A 17903-nucleotide genomic window follows, 5' to 3' on the forward strand; every position below is an offset into this window, starting at 1 on the left:
TGTGTGCCCAGTGGGGAGTCTTTCATTCGTTATCAGCCATGGCTTGAGGTTCCGGGTTTTAACCTGCCACTTTTGGACTCTCACTTGCTGAGGTGTATCTCTGTAGATCTTAGAAAACTGATTTAAGACATAGGCATGCTGGCTGATATCCGAACAGGGGATGGGCTGGAGATGTCACTGCCTTGGTCCTTTCATTATTGGCTGCTACTTCCCGGCGGATATCAGGTGGTGTAATACTGGCTAAACAGTATAATTTCTCCAGTGATGTAGGGCATACACATCCTGTGACAATGCGGCATGGCTCATTAAGAGCCACATCCACAGTTTTAACGTGGTGAGATGTGTTCCACACTTGGCATGCATACTCAGCAGCAGAGTTGCAAAGTGCAAGGGCAGATGTCTTCACTATATCTGGTTGTGATCCCTAGGTTGTGCCAGTCTGCTTTTATATGATATTATTTCTAGCACCCATTCTTTGCTTGATATTCAAACAGTGCCATCACCGCCCAAGCAGGGAGCTTTGAAATGGTTGAACAGTAGCTCTCAGAAGATTTGGGTGCTCTTACTGCCTATTACAATAAGGGTGTTGACTTATCTGATGCAGAAAAAGTCTTGGCTGACTTTCTCAAGTTGTGGTCTGGATATCTACTAATGGAATCAGATTGCACTGTACAATTTTATCATTTGCAGCATATTAGTAGATCTTGTGGGACAAGTCTTTTAAAAAGTAAATACATATATTATCTTACAACCTGTTTGCCTATTTGTGATTTGTGACGTTGCTCAGTGCTCATATTTCCATAAGGAGAGCAGGGCCATAGCTATGTCTTTGGAACTATTGAACAAATGGGCACAAGGGTGTAATTGTTGGACTTTATGACAGGCAGTGCAATGTGTGCCAGGGCACTGTGCAGGTCTTCCCGATAATCACAGTTCACAAGAATAGTTGTGTGTCTTATCAAAGATGTAGCTATGACATCGTACAGTAACAAGTCATAAATCTGAATGTCTAATTAATAAATTATATAGTTCTAGATTGAAGAATATTTTATGGTTGAAAAGGGAAGAATACAGCTTTACCTTCAAGGGAGGTATGGATTGGAAGTTGGAAATGGCAGAAATGAAAAGATTAGCTAGTATGATCAAAGAAAAGTCTATATTGCTTATATTACTACAATTAAGATAGTATAAACAAAATAATAAAGTAACAATTATTAGCCTCTGATGAAGGATCTTGGCCATGGCTGCTAACCATGATACAGAGTGCAGTCACAGGAGACAGATATGTTAATAGTTGTTTGGACTGGTTTTCAATGGAGAGCTAGTGTGGTATACTGGTCAAAGTATTGAAGTGACATTTGGGAAAAGGAGGTTCAAATTCCTACCAGAACATGAAATTCACAGGGTGACTTGGCCCTATCACACTCTTTTGGTCTAATCTAACTCTCTATTAAAGTATGCTAAGAGGAGACCCACATATTTTGCCACAAACTCATTGGAGGAAAGGCAAGATACCAGTGTAACAAATACATGTTGAGACTCAGTAAGTATCCTCTTGTTGATGGTGGAGAGTGCTAGTTGTCAGTGACCTGAGACAGCAGAGTGATGTTTTGTATGGTTGTCTTTGTAGAATATTTGAGACTGTCAGACACTACTGGATGCAACTGTAGGAGTCTGTATGCCTCTTTGTAGAATCCTAGAGTTGCAACAAGTATTTGACGGATTTCTGTATACCTCTTTGTAAGGAACCATGGTGGGGCAATGGGCTAAACCCTTGTACCGGTTGATCTGCTGACTTGAAGGTCAGCAGTTCGAATCTGCCAGATGGAGTGAGCTCCCATCTGTAAGCTCCAGCTTCCCATGCGGGGACATGAGAGAAGCCTCCCACAGGTTGGTAAAACATCCGGGCATCCCCTGGGCAACATCTTTGCAGATGGCCAATCATCTCCCACCAGAAGTGACTTGCAGTTTCTCAAGTTGCTTCTGACACGAAAAAAAACACCTCTTTTAACACATAACAAATGCTATCAAAACTTATGCTTTTGATGCAGTTGAAATGGCTGTGCCAGTGACTAAATTATTCTTCTTCTTTTCATCAGAAGCCCAGCCGACAGCCTCTTCCTTCCGCGCTAACGGCCAAGATCTTCCTCTTCTGAGGCCAGGGCAACCATGACTGAGAAAGAACCAGAGCTGCATGTGGAAGATGAAGAAGATGAGCTTGATAGCAAATTGAACTACAAGCCCCCACCTCAGAAGTCACTGCAGGAACTGCAGGAGTTGGACAAGGATGACGAAAGCCTTGCTAAATACAAAAAATGCCTACTGGGGGATGGACCAGTGGTGGCAGGTATGGCTCAATATCTTATAAAAAAGGACCTAGTCTTGGACTGAAAGATCCACAAAATAGGGAAGAAGCTTGTTTTGACACACAATGGCTGTCATCCTGTTGGTTAACCTCAGCCAGAAAAAGACCCATTAAGGCCCCTTCCACACAGCTGAATAAAATCCCACATTGATTATCTGCTTTGAACTGGAATATATGGTAGTGTGGACTCAGATAGCCCAGTTCAAAGCAGATATTGTGGGATTTTCTGCCTTGATATTCTGGGATATAGGGCTGTGTGGAAGGGCCCACAATTAGTGAATGTGAATCAACATTAAGATAAATCCAGTTGATCCGGTATTCTAGTTGGGCTTAACAACAGAATTTGGTCCATTATGTGAGTCGGGGCTCTCCAAATATTGCTTCATACTTCCTTACTGCTGCCTGTGACAACCAGTGCTGAAGGAATTGTGATCCAATAATATCTGGAAGGTGTAAGCGGCCCATCTTTGATTTTTTTTATTTACCGTGTCAGGAGCAACCTGACAGTTGTATTACATTTTTAACAAAATAAACAAACAGACAAAACACAAAGTTTGCAAGCTTGGTAGTTGATTAAATGTCCTCTGACCAGTATCTGGCCACTTGGAGTGCCTCTGGTGTTGCCGCAAGAAGGTCCTCCATTGTGCATGTGGCAGGGCTCAGGTTGCATTGCAGCAGATGGTCTGTAGTTTGCTCTTCTCCACACTCGCATGTCGTGGATTCCACTTTGTAGCCCCATTTCTTAAGATTGGCTCTGCATCTCATGGTGCCAGAGCGCAATCTGTTTAGCGCCTTCCAAGTTGGTCACTTTTCTGTGTGCCCAGGGGGGAGTCTCCCATTTGGTATCAGCCATTGATTGAGGTTCTGGGTTTGGGCCTGCCACTTTTGGACTCTCGCTTGCTGGGGTGCCGGGGTGTTCCAGAGAGTGTCTCTGTAGATCTTAGAAAACTATTTTTTGATTTAAGTCGTTGACGTGCTGGCTGATACCCAAACAAGGGATGAGCTGGAGATGTCACTGCCTTGGTCCTTTCACTATTGGCTGCTACTTCCCGGATGTCAGGTGGTGCAATACCGGCTAGACAGTGTAGTTTCTCCAGTGGTGTAGGGCGCAGACCCCCGTGATAATGTGGCATGTCTCATTAAGAGCTACATCCACTGTTTTAGCGTGGTGAGATGTGTTCCACACTGGGCATGCATACTCAGCAGCAGAGTAGCATAGCGCAAGGGCAGATATCTTCACTGTGTCTGGTCCCATCTTTGATGTAGAACTAGCATTGGCACTGATGGGGAATATCCAGAAATAGCATGAAGGAGGGATGTAATGGTATTGGCCAACCTCACAATCCCTGAATACGCTTGCTGCAATGAAGCATCCACTTTTGAATGAGTTGCTTTCAGGAAGTATCAACATCTCTTTTCAGAGTTAATGCCTCTCTTCTGCCTCTATTCCCTGTTGGGCTATTGGCTTTTCTGTTGCATTAATGCAAATGCCTAATGTGTAGGTGGGTTGGTAAGAATTCAGAGGAACCCATAGGCTGCAATTCTAAGCATATCTAAAAACAAGCAGAGGTGCAAGTTCATATTTTGTAATTGACCAAATCCAGTAATTAACACCACTTTCACATCTTCCTGAATGTAGAAAGGGAGAGAATTATTTAGCCTTGCCATTATGTGAAATACCTAGTGTTCTGTGAGCCAGAATATTTTAGCAGGAGAGCATTAACACCCATGAAACAAGACAAAACGCACTCTTTGGCCTTAAGTGTTATACATAGTCTTTATATGGGTATGCAGCTTTTTTTAAAAAACTGTCCCATTCAACTTGTTGGAGATTTATGTATGTTTTAGGCCTGTGTTGTGTTCACTTTTATTTTAAGAAGCCTCATGAATATTCCTCTGTATCCTGGAGATAGTTAATTCTTATGAAATGGAAGTGATTGATGCTACAGAAGCCAACAATGTGATGCGGCAGCTAAAAAAGCCAATGGCCTGCATAAATAGGAGTCTAGTGTCTAGATCCCGGGAAGTCATTCTGCCTTGGTCAGACCACACCTGGGATATTGTCTCCAATTATGGGCACCGCAATTGAGATGTTGACAAGCTGTAATGTGTCCAGAGGAAGGCGACTAAAATGATCAAGGGTCTGGAGAACAAACCCTATGAGGAGAGCTTAAAGAACTGGGCATATTTAACCTGAAGAAGAGAAGGCTGAGAGGAGACATGATAGCCATGTGAGGGGAAGTCATAGGGAGGAGGGAGAAGGCTTGTTTTCTGCTGCCCTGGAGACTAGGATGCGTAAAAATGGCTTCAAACTACAGAAAAGGAGATTCCACCTGAACATGAGGAAGAACTTCCTGACTATGAGAGCTGTTCAGCAGTGGAACTCTCTGCCCTGGGGTGTGGTGGAGTCTCCTTCTTTGGAGGCTTTTAAACAGAGGCTGGATGGCCATCTGTCAGGGGTGGTTTGAATGTGATTTTCCTGCTTCTTGGCAGGGGGTTGGATTGGATGGCCCATGAGGTCTCTTCCAACTCTATGATTCTAAGTCTTTAAGGAGTGAGACAATTTTTGCCTGTTTGGATAACATACAATCTTCCCTGTCTGATCCTACAGATCCAACAGTTCCCAATGTAGTTGTAACTCGGCTCACTCTAGTATGTTCCAGTGCTCCAGGACCGATCACTATGGATCTCACTGGTAGGTAACTTGTTTGTTTCCTTCCATAAAGGGACGATCAGGGTTACAAGAATATCTGAGCTTGGTTGAAATTAGTCTTATGAATACAAAAATAAATAAAATAAAATAAAAACCTCTAGAAGAGGGGTGAGAACCAGTGGCTCTCTGGCTATTTTTGGACCTCGGATTAGAGTAATCCTGGCCTGCAAGGCCAGTGGCCAAAAGTGATGGTACCTGAGATCTAACAATATCACCGATGGCCTCATAATGGCAACATTCAGCATTTGTTATCATCATCTTTATTATCTTTATTTGTTGTTGTTTGCCTTCATGCTGTTTCGCACTATGGCAGCCTTAAAGTGAACCTATCGTGGGGCTTTTTCCAAGTGGGTTCAGAATAAGTTTGCCATTTCTCCAAGGTTGAGAGAGAATGACTTATCCAACCTGTTTCAGGCTAAAAACAATAATGTTTAAAAAGTTTCAAATTCATTTAAAACACAGATGAGATTGATAAAAGTCCAGCTGATGGACCCCCGCCTCCCATAAGCATGCTATTCCTGATAGCTTCCTGAGATGGAAATACCCTTTTCTCCCCTCTCCAGCTTTTTGACATAGAAATATTCTGATTGGGGCAGGCTGGAAAAAATGTGTAGCTACCTCAGTTCTAATTTTGTTGGATGCAGGTGGAATGGAAGATTTTTTTCTACTTACCGTATATACTCGAGTATAAGCCAAGTTTTCAGCCCTTTTTTAATGCTGAAAAAGTCCCCCTCGGCTTATACTCAAGTGACGGTCCTGGGCTGGCTTATGTTTGGGTTGGCTTATACTCAAGTATATAGGTAATCAGAGTTGGACAGTTTTATCTTACCTTAAATTACAGTTTTATCTTGGACAGTTTTATCTTATCTTAAATTACAGTTTTCATATTCAAAATATTAAATATTCAAAAACATTTAACCTACTGATGCCTAAATTAATGTAATTTTATTGATATCGATTTATATTTTTTATATTTACCAGTATCTGCTGCATTTCCCACCCTCATCTAATACTCAAGTTAATAATTTTCCCCAGTTTTTTGTGCTAAAATTAGGTGCCTCAGCTTATATTCGGGTTGGCTTATGGTACTGGGTTGTCGTAGGGTTTTCGGGCTATATGGCCATGTTCTAGAAGCATTCTCTCCTGACGTTTCACCTGGATCTATGGCAAGCATGCTTAGAGGTTGTGAGGTCCTCTGAGGATTCTTGCCATGGATGCAGGCAAAACGTCAGGAGAGAATGCTTTTAGAGCATGGCCATATAGCTCGAAAACCCTACAACAACCCAATGATTCCGGCCATGAAAGGCTTCAACAATACATATCCGGTACTTATAGCAATTTCCCCATCTGGTGCTCTCCTGATGCCCGGCTCCTGTATAGCCTTACATTGCATGGTGACCCCTGGACTTATCCATGGGTCGTGTCAAAATCCACAATTTTAGCCACAGAGTCTGCCCTTGATTTTTATATGGCATTGTCTTGCACTGGAGTATATAGGGTAATTCTCCCATTGCTGGCTCTCTCAGGCACCTGGATTGCGGTGTATCCTCTGGCTGAGGCCAAAGGAAGATATTCTATTAAGGGTTGTATAGCATAGAAGCAAACCAAGAAAATCAAAGTGCACAAGTAGGACTTATCCTCTGTCCCCCAAAGCTATGAGAATATACAAGCAGGTTAATAGCAGAGGAAAATTCACCACTCCGGTCTATTTCCAGCCTTCATATCTTCTCCCAAACTGCTGAATTATTGCAAAAGGTTTCATAAAAGGTCACAAATCCAAATGGACTCTTTCTCTACACTGGAAGGCTTCTCTCATATCCCCGCATAAGAAGCTGGAGCTGACAGATGGGAGCTCACCCCACTCCCTGGATTCGAACCACCAGCCTTTTGGTCAGCAGTCCTGCCAGCAGGAGGGTTTAACTCATTGCACCACTGGGGGCTCCTATTTTTAGTGTTAGCTGCTTTGAGTAGCTCTTGAGAAAGAAAAAGAGTGATATAAATGCTACTACTATTCCTAGGTGGCAAAGGTCCAACTCAGTACACTGCCTCCCCCCCCCGAACCCCAGAAACTAAAGATGTTTAAATCTTTGTCATTGTAAGGAAAGTGTTCCAATCCTCTGATCATTTTACTTGCTCTTTTCGGCACCACTCAGAAATGTGATGTGGAACAGAGTGAGGAGCTGAAACATGGGCAGGTCATTACAAGAGTCCCTATTGTCCTCTCTCTGACGAGAGCCAAAAAGTGGAGATTATTCTTTTAGCGTGTTGGTGCATGTTTGCCACCATAAACTTGTTGCAGTGCAAAATGGATAGCCTACAGGGCTCATTGTGGCTGATAAAATCTTCCTTGCCCCTGCCAGCTCTTTAATTACCCGTTGAGTTGTTCTTTACATTTCGTTTAAAACCCTCCTACTAGATACACCCTCTGTTCGTGTCCAGCATTTAATTTATTATAAAGTTTTAACTATTACATCTGGCCTGGCCATAGGTTTTTAAATCCTTGTGTGTTACTGTCTATGTGTGAGTTTTATTAATTGTATTGTTTATTTTGCTTATTCCCTGTTATATTTATTGATGTGTTGTTGTTGTGCTTGGCCTCATGTGAGCTGCTCCGAGTCCCTTGGGGAGATGGTGGTGAAGTATAAATAAATAATAATAATAATAATAATAATAATAATAATAATTATTATTATTATTATTATAGCTCGTGTGAATTTTCCAGTTTAGCTGGAAAATACAGTGAGACGGGTGGCTTGTGATCGCATTGTATTTTTCTATCAAAAGTATGGCCACTTTGAGCTCTCCCAGAGTTGAGGAAAGTTCGTTTCTTGGACTGCAGTTAGTTCCTAATTTACCCTGGAAATTGTGGAAGTTTCCTAAAAAGTAATGTTTCTGAGCTCAGACTCAGTACAACACTTTGGGGAGGAGAGATGAAGCTGCATAGGAACTTTGTGGGTACAGTGATGTAAAATTTGAATTTGGGACTTCCTGGCTTAAACCCCTGTGCCGGCAGGACTGAAGACCGACAGGTCACAGGTTTGAATCTGGGGAGAGCGCAGATGAGCTCCCTCTATCAGCTCTAGCTCCTCATGGGAAGACATGAGAGAAGCCTCCCACAAGGATGGTAAAACATCAATAACATCTGGGCATCTCCTGGGCAACGTCCTTGCAGATGGCCAATTCTCTCACACCAGAAGCGACTTGCAGTTTCTCAAGTCGCTCCTGACATGACCCAAAAAATAATATATAGTCCTATTAACATTAAATACTGGAAGTGTTAAAATAGTATATTATTATTATTATTATTATTATTATTATTATTATTATTTGAAACACAACAAGATGAGTCCACAGCAGACAAGATCACTTTGCTGGCTGTTGTATTGGATCACATGTCAGACACTTCCCAAGTGTCTAGGAATATGGGATGTATCAGCGAATAATGCATGCAGATCCCAGTAAAGTGGCCTTCTGCAGCTGGCAGATGATGATGATGATGATGATGATTATTATTATTATTATTATTTATATCCCGCCCTTCTCGCCCCGAAGGGGACTCAGGGCAGCTTACATGAGTGGCATTATTCTATGCCAGAACAACAACAATGAAAGGCAATTAAACAACAATTTTAAAAAACATATGTAAACATTGGATGACTATTGTGTATATATTCAAAGCCAGATAATTAGATTCACCAATCCAAAGCCAATTCCAACTGTATTGCACAGATAATTATGTTGGACCAAATGCTTGCTCCCAAAGCCAAGTTTTTGCTTGTTTGCAAGATGGGAGGGAAGGGGCCCATCTAATCCCACTAGGGAAGGAGTTCCATAGGCAAGGGGCCACCACTGAGAAGACCCTGTCTCATGTGCCCACCAATCACGCCTCCATGATCTTAACCTCCATGATGATTCATAGAAGTATATTGAAGCTCCATCCTGCAGCTAAGGGGTGTGAAGTAGATTGAGATGGATGTAAGGAAAATCAGGAAAAGCTACTTGCATCTCCCAAATAATGTTTTTGAAATTGCCAAAACCAAAATGCAATTCCTTGCATCTCTCAATAGCATGGTCATCGGTTTTTGGGACTTTTGGTCTCGTAAACTTCACCAAGACCTGGGTAGAAGATTACTCTGTAGTTGATTTGCAGTACACGACCAAGGATTTCAGATTCCTAGCAACAAGTTACACAAAATGACCTCCTCCCTGCAACCTTATGTTATACTACCGAAAGTAAGAGAGTCTGAAGCAACTAGAATTCTTTGGAGGATCTTCTTCTGTTCTGGAATGCAAGAAAACAAAATTGGAATTCCATCAGGGCCAGAAAAATAATTTCCCTTGAGATCCAGTTTGTCTCAAGGGATGTTACTTTTCTGTTGCTAATGGAATTGAAATTTTATAACCTGTCTTTTAATTGGCTTTTGTTCCTGGTTACCCCATATCCAAGAAAAGAAGCAGCCTTTGCTTCCCGTCAACAAAAATATCTGATACACAATAATACAAAATATCTTCTTCTGTATGATTTGATGCCTGATGAAAGTTTCAAAAGTTTTCATTATGTATTGTATGCATTTTGGTTGGCTGATAAAAGTATCAACCTTTGGTGGATTTTGGATTTGGTTGTACATATTTTGCTGCATGGCCAACGCAGTTACCTCTGAATATGTGACTTCAGGACTAGATAACCTCAATGTTTCCTTTTTGTTAAAGCTCTAAGATGCATATTCATATTAGACTCTGAATATTTTTTCGGAAGCTCTTGTGCCTTTGAATGGTTAAGTGTAATCAAGATTGGTGCTTGCTATAGTTTCTCCTTTGCTAGAAAAACAGTCTCTTGCAAACTCTAGTCTCAGCTTGCATTTCTACAGAGTTCACTGCCAGTAAGAAGGAGTCACACTTCACCTTATATGGGCTTCTTATCTGTTTGAGAGAGGAAGTCAGGGCATAGCAAAGCTCAGATGTTTCCTCTTCAGCTGAAATCTCTGGGGGTGGCAATACCACAAACATCTTTTTTCTTAATTGTAAGGCATCGTACAGCATACAGCTTGTGAGATGAACCATGAATCTTCTAGTCACCACTTTATATCAGAGATCTCCTTACCCAAATCCTGTTCATTTCAGTGGGATTTGCAAAAAAGCAATCATCCCAAGAAGTTGTGCTCGTTGATTTTGGTCTCAGTGAAATGGCACAAATACAGAAGCCTATAGGACCAAACATTAATTTTTGCACAATTTAGAGTGCTGGCTTTAGCCTATAAAGCCCTAAACAGTTCTGGCGCAACTTACCTGTCTGAATGCATCTTCCCTTATGAACCTGATAGGACTTTAAGATCGTCTGGGGAGGCCTTCTCTCAATCCCACCTGCATCACAAACACATTTGGTGGGGATGAAAGACGGGGCCTTCTCAGTGGTGGCCCCTCGGTTATGGAATGTCCTTCCTGGGGACATTAAATCGCCCCCCTCCCTCTTAACATTTCGGAAGAGTCAAGACTTGGTTGTTTGAGCAAGCGTTTGAAAATGCAAGGTAAAAGACATAAGAATTGGAATGATGAGATGAGACAATGTTTTTTTATTAAGAGATGCAAATGATCTATGTTTTAATATTATTGTTATGGTTTTATATTATGCGTTAATTTAAAAAAATGTTTTATGATGTTTTTGGGCATTGAATCATTGCCATTGTAAACTGCCCTGAGGGCTGAGAAGGGCGGTATACAAATACAGTAAATAAATAATAAATTCTTCAGGAACATGGACACATTCAAATGCTCATCTGCATGTAGTTAGAGGACTGGAGTTGGGAATGTAGACCAGAATCGTATTTTTGAATTATGGTAAAGCTAAAGGTTTCCCCTGACATTAAGTCTAGTCGTGTCTGACTCACGGGGGTGGTGCTCATCTCCATTTCTAAGCCGAAGAACCAGCATTGTCCATAGACACCTCCAAGGTTATATGGCCAGCATGACTGCATAGAGAGGCGTTACCTCCCCGCCAAGGCAGTACCTATTGATCTACTCACATTTGCATGTTTTCGAACTGCTAGGTTGGCAGAAGCTGGGTCTAACAGCGGGAGCTCACCCCGCTCCCCGGATTTGAACCGCCAACCTTTTGGTCAACAAGTTCAGCAGCTCAGGAGTTTAACTGAGGCAATTATTCCCATGCTAGTCAATGACACAAGCCTGGAAGGCGAAGCATCCTGAAATATTTACTTGGGTACTTGGTGACTTCTAGGGCTGCTTTTGACCTTCAAAAAACTTTGCTCAAATTTGAGTCTGTATTGAACAAGTGCAGCCCTGTGGGGTCTTAGAATCATAGACTTGGAAATGGGTCATTGAACCCAAATCTGCTTAGTATGGGATTTCCAGCTAAAGCATCCCCAACTAGAGACCTCCAAACCCTGGAAGATGTTGCATTTCTAAGAGTCTTTAAGTGTGGTTTGAGGCTAGGAAATGTGTTTTCTTTTCCCCAGTCATAGTAAAATTAAATGTATTTCCTCTGTTACAGGGGATCTTGAAGCTCTCAAGAAAAAGACTTATGTGATGAAAGAAGGAGAAGAATATTGCGTCAAGATCCACTTCAAAGTGAGCCCTTTTTAACACTTCTCTCACTCTCCAATGCTGGATTCTCTCCTGTTCTGTGGATTTCTTGTCTTCGGCCTGACTCAGTGTGAAATGGCACATTTCTGGTTTATATTTTTCATGTTTTCCAATCTAAATATTAAAATTAGTGCCATCACTGTGTAATGTGGATATGCAGCTGTGAGATATGCTAAAATTAAATTTTGGCAAAATGGAGTCTGATGTATTTATACCTGATCTACTGAGGATGGTGGTTTGACCTTATATGGCATTTTGGAAAAAAACCTTATTTTACCATTTGTAATATATCTTGGAGAATTTGTCAGCTGTCAGAATAATTGTTTGGATAAAAGTCTGATTATGATTAATTCAGAAATTGCCTAATAATAAACAATAAATCAAGTGGAAAATGTGTTAGGGTGGTAACCCCATCAACTTCCTTGCAGTTAGACACAACATGAGTGGAATATTATGTAAATATATATTATTAAATCCTCCTTGCAAATCAATTACTTACTTTGAAAACATTGCAGCAGAATGAATATTGCGGCTAAATTTATCATTTCAAAGTGCAGCAAGTCGCTAGTTTCTCTCCATAGCAACTGTCATACATCAGATTATCTTGCATTCCTAAGTAATATGTTTTCTCCTCCTGCCATATCTCCACGATCTCATAAAACCAATTTTAGAGTGGTGTATGAATTTTCTTTTAAGCTGAAAAAATAGTAAAGGTAAAGGTTTCGCCTTGACATTAAGTCTAGTCGTGACCGACTCTGGTGGGTATTGCTCATCTCCATTTCTAAACTGAAGAACTGGTGTTGTCTGTAGACACCTCTAAGGTCATTTGGCCGGCATGACTGCATGGAGCGCTGTTACCTTCCTGCTGAAGCAGTACCTGTTGATCTACTACATTTGCATGTTTTCAAACTGCTAGGTTGGCAAGAAGCTGGGGCTAACAGTGGGAGCTCACCCCCTCCCCAGATTCAAACCGCTGACCTTTTGGTCAGCAAGTTCAGCAGCTAGGCTGTTTATCTCACTGCCCCACTGGGGGCTCATGAAAAAATAGTTACCAGTATAATAATCATTTCTAGATCTGAAGGGAGAGGGTTGCAGCTTGAGGGGCTAGGCCACAGCACATATCTTGTTCCTCTTGGTAGGTACAGTTACCAGTACATTTAAGTAGGGGCCTCAGTCTTAAAATCGTTTTTGGATCTTTCCCCATCCCAAGTGATCCTCTACCTTGACAGAGCAGAACTTAAAAGTGTTATTTTGGGGGGACTTCAGCATTGAGTATCTGGAGGGAAAGAAGGTACAGTACTACTAAGATGTGTGATGGAAAAGCCTTGCTAAAGAGCTGGGGTTGACATTGTGAATGCCAAGAAGCACAATTCTCTTGGGGTGCACATTGTGGATGCCAAGAAGCAATCTTAGGTTGAATTACACAATTCTCTTGGGGTGCATTGTGGATTCTCTTGAGACCATTTTTTGTGCCATTTCCAGTAGTTAAAAATAACTGGCATGAACACGGAAGCGATGAGAAAGGAAGCACTGAGGAGAGGACAGTACTATTAATCAAGGGCAACAGAAATATGAACTGAGCTGCAGACTCTGCTTTTCTTTTGCAGGTAAATAGGGAAATTGTATCTGGCTTGAAATACGTGCAGCACACTTATCGGACAGGAGTAAAAGGTGAGTAAAGCAAAAATTTCAGAAACACTCCTATCAATCTTCAGATTACTGAAGTGCACTGTTTACCTATTATCTAGCCTTCCTAAATATAAATTTGTAGAAAATTGAAGAGGAAATAAGAAAACCAGTTACAAATATTTGTTTCTATAGTGTAGTGGTTCTCAACCTGTGGGTCACCAGGTGTTTTGGCCTATAACTCCCAAAATCCCATTCAGTTTACCAGCTGTTGGGATTTCTGGGAGTTGAAGGCCAAAACATCTGGGGACCCAAAGGTTGAGAACCACTGCTATAGTCCATTTCTGGTAGCATGGCTTTATCTGTACTAAGTATTTAATGTGGGCCCGAGCCAGCCTGAGATACAGGTAGACTGCTCTCTGCTTTATATAACCAGGTGTTGTGATAGTGTGACACTTGGAAAAGGGCAACTTTCTTTGTCTTTTGGGGCCTATTCATTGTACTTTTTTTGGTACAATATTTATATTCCACCCTTCTTATCCTGCAGGGGGCTCAGGACGGATTACAATGCATATATACATGTCAAACATTCAATACCATTTAGACATACAACATATATAGATAGACACAGAGGCAATTTAACATTCCAGCATTTCTGGCTTCATGAGGGTATGCTTGGTTCTGGCCATAGGGAAGCTGCTGCTTCACCATCCACTTGTGACACCGAGTCCTTTGATGGAGTACTTCCTCATTCTTCTGCACACTGCTGGAAGATTTATGGCATAGTAAATTAGTTAAATTAGCCTCCCAGCATAAAATGGTACCTAAATTTCCTACTTGACAGGTGCAACTGTCTTTTGGGCTGCATAGGTTCACAGCAAGCTAGACTATGAATGGTCAGGAGCTCACTCCGACTCGGGCTGGCTTCGAACTCATGATCACTCAGTCAGTAATGATTTAATGCAGCTGGCTACTAACTAGCTCTGTCACAGCCTGGCCCTTTTTGGAGACATCCAATCCAGTTTGCTACAGTTCTGAATTGACCAGTGTTGACACCCATGAGCCAGACCTGCATAGCCTGTGGCCCTCTAGGTCAGTGGTTCTCAACCTGGGGTCCCCAGATGTTTTTGGCCTTCAACTCCCAGAAATCCTAACAGCTGGTAAACTGACTGGGATTTCTGGGAGTTGTAGTTTGCCTACATCTGGGGACCCCAGGTTGAGAACCACTGCTCTAGGTGTTTAGGATTCAACTTCCAGAAGCCCTAGCCAGCTTGCCCAATAATCAGGAATTATGGGAGCTGAAGTCCAAAACAGCTGGAGGGCCAAAAGTTGAAAAAGTTGTCAAATCTGTTGCTTCCCTTGTTGTATGTCTAGCAGCAGCATATGTATTGCTTGAGAACAGCACAGGTCTAGTACCACAAACTGAAATGCTTGTTTGGATGCCTCCGGTGGCCCCTGTATTCTTCCAGAGCTTGGAAATGTTACTTTTTGTGGTCACAATGTCCAAACTACTAGAGCCACTGCAGGAAGAGGAGGGGTTTTTTTGGGGGGGGGGATTGTAGTAAAAAAAACCCCCAATATAAGTTGTGGTTGTGTCCAATATCTGTTGATCTGCTGTAAGTCACACTCTTTTCTTGTGGGTTGTTTTCTGATAGTGGACAAAGCTACATTCATGGTGGGCAGCTATGGACCGCGGCCAGAAGAATACGAGTTCATGACTCCTGTGGAGGAAGCACCCAAGGGCTTAATGGCTCGAGGGAACTACCGCAACAAGTCCTTCTTCACCGATGATGATAAGCATGACCATCTCACCTGGGAATGGAACTTGGCCATTAAGAAGGAGTGGACAGAATGAGTCCCGCGTCACGCCTGCCTCTTTGCTTTCCCTGCCAATCGTGCTGTATTACAGCCATGCCAGTCTCTGGCACCTGCATGCCATGCTTCCTCTCCTCCACAACCCACTTGGCCCTTGTAATGTCACAAGAATATCTGCTAACGCAAGCCTCTGGACAGATTCTGTCTCTCCTGCTGCTTTATTGTAAATAATCACAAAGAATTAAACTGGGACAGACCATCCTTTCTCTGCTTGCACAGGATCCGTCCTTGAAGTGCCTTTGCTAGGAAGATGCATGGTTGCCAGCAGATCCCTATTAATATCAGGGCAGATAAGTTGTCTCCCGCTAAAAGATATATGGCCCTGAGCCTTCCGCGTTCAGTGGAAACATCTTTGCCTATGAGTGGATTCAGTCTCATTTAAGCCTATTCTAGTGTCATTTACAAAACTGCATTCGGAAATCTTGCCTTTATTGGTAACAGGAGATACAGTTTCTGCCTTCGCCTGTCATGATTTCAGTGTCTTTGAAAATAAAACCAATTTTGTCCTTTGCTTCTGAGTGAGACTCCTGTTTCATCGAATATAGCAATTCGTTTGGTCTTCCAGGCATGCAGAATATCAAGCTTCCCTGAGACTAATAGCAATCTTAGAAATAGTTCCAGACACATATTTTTCATCCATCTTGTTTTACATCTTGGAGAATAAGCCTGCTTGTAATGACTGGGGTTATGGAGACTTTTTCTCAATATTCCCAGAACAATATTGCCTGTGTCAGGTTTTCCTCCATTTCCATGTTTTGTGTTCAGTGTTTATATTCTGCAAGATGTTAGATAGTAGAAGTGGCCAGAAGAAGGATCTTGGGTTACTTTGAGGTACATTGGCAAGGAGTTCATCTATTTTTTTTATCATGTCAGAAGTGACTTGAGAAACTGCAAGTCACTTCTAGTGTGAGAGAATTGGTTGCCTGCAGGGACGTTGCCCAGGGGACACCTAGATGTGCTACCATCCTGTGGGAGGCTTCTCTCATGTCCCCGCACGGGAAGCTGGAGCTGACAGATGGGAGCTCACCCCGTCTTATGGATTCGAACTACCGATTCTCAAACTATGGCCCGGGGGTCGAATACGGCCCTCCAAGGTCATTTACTTGGCCCTCGCTCAGGGTCAGCCTAAGTCTGAAAAGACTTGAAAGCACACAACAACAACAATCCTATCTCATCAGCCAAAAGCAGGCCCACACTTCCCAATGAAATACTAATAAGTTTATATTTGTTAAAATTGTTCTTCATTTTAATTATTGTATTGTTCTAAAGTGTTTTTTGCACTACAAATAAGATACGTGCTGTGTGCATAGGAATTTATTCTTATTTTTTTCAAATTATAATCCAGCCCTCCAACAATTTGAGGGACTATGACCTGACCCTCTGTTTAAAAAGTTTGTGGACCCCTGGTTTAACCCATCATGCCACCACAGCTCCTTAGTTCATCAAATAATTAAATAGTAATAGTGTCAAAAATAATCTCCTCTGTCACATTACATTATATTATTGAAATGGAGAAGATTTGGGATAAGCAAGATGGGTTTCGATTAGGAAGAACGATGAGTGCTGTTCATTTCCTAGACTCGGGGTTCTTTCATTCTAAGTGTATGTCATTTCCACCAGGATCTGACTATTTGGATTATGGAATCCAAATTTAAAAATAGTTGATTCCACAAACCTGAAATTTACCCATCCCTACTATATAGAATATAGATATGGCACAGTCCATGTTCAGAGAACTTGTGCTTTCTTGGTAGGATAGGAACTGAGTGGTGATTATTTTTTTATACAGTGCCATCATTGTGTATGGTATTATATGAGTAGCTTACAAATTAATAATTTGACAGTTTCCTACCACCATCTAAAGCAGTGATTCACAATTTGTGGTCCGTGGAGGTCTGTTTGAGTGGTCTGCAAGAATGAAAATATGGTCTGTGGCGTCACCATTACTACACTGTTGCCTCAAAACCACACGGCGACAAGAGCAACTGGTCTTGTGAAACTCTCTTATAGTGATGAGGCTACAGGGATGTTGGGAGGGAAGAGGCAGACTACCCACAAAAGATTACTACTACCACATTAAGTCTAGATTATTAAATACGGTTTTCTGTGGGTGAGCAGATGGTGACAACTGGATGGGATATGTTGTGTATCAGAAACTATTGCTGATGTGGTCTATCCAATGCGATTTTCTGAATCAGCACCCCAAATAACCAAACCGAATCGAAAGTTGACCAAAAACTGATTTGTAATCCTTTTGGTGCTAATGTTGGAGAGTGGTCCCTGGTCAAAAAAAATTTGGGAACCACTGATCAAAAGCCACAGCACACAAAGAAAAGGATATGGCACTAGGAAAGGGGATGCTGTCTGCTGTTCTCTCTCTCTCTCTCTCTCTCTCTCTCTCTCTCTCTCTCTCTCTTTTTACATGATGGAGCTGTCCTGGCCTGCTTTGATAAGGTCATGAGTGGTTATGAATAGAAGAAGACTGGGGGAAATGAAATGGAAGACTAGCTAAAGTTTTGATAGAATGGTTCTAAAGATAGAATTAAACAGAGATCAATGTTCTGGTCTAGCAAGTTCCTTTCATTGTCTATGGATGTGTGTCATCTCAGGAGCTTCGAATTTTATGTTTGAAAATGAGTGTTATAATGGTAACTGTTAGTGATAAAAGTACACAGCTTCCCTCAGATTCCCCCCACTCCGTCTCCTTATACTACTTATTTATTTGTT

At 41.8% G+C, this 17903-nt stretch overlaps 1 protein-coding gene across 5 annotated transcripts in view; it reads left to right on the plus strand.

Annotated features, from left to right (window-relative positions):
* ARHGDIB (Rho GDP dissociation inhibitor beta) overlaps positions 1-15687 on the plus strand; it is a 33701-nt gene extending 18014 nt beyond the window's left edge. For all 5 annotated transcript variants that reach the window (XM_060777210.2, XM_060777209.2, XM_060777213.2 and 2 more), the window contains exons 2-6: positions 2100-2347; positions 4977-5060; positions 11584-11660; positions 13283-13346; positions 14957-15687. In XM_060777210.2, the coding sequence (XP_060633193.1) occupies positions 2170-2347; positions 4977-5060; positions 11584-11660; positions 13283-13346; positions 14957-15156 (603 nt within the window). In that variant the 5' untranslated portion in view covers positions 2100-2169 and the 3' untranslated portion in view covers positions 15157-15687. The remainder of the gene's footprint in view (positions 1-2099; positions 2348-4976; positions 5061-11583; positions 11661-13282; positions 13347-14956) is intronic.
* The last annotated feature ends 2216 nt before the right edge of the window (positions 15688-17903 follow it).

The sequence above is a fragment of the Anolis sagrei genome, chromosome 5, assembly GCF_037176765.1.
Source record: "Anolis sagrei isolate rAnoSag1 chromosome 5, rAnoSag1.mat, whole genome shotgun sequence".
Lineage (NCBI taxonomy): Eukaryota > Metazoa > Chordata > Lepidosauria > Squamata > Dactyloidae > Anolis > Anolis sagrei.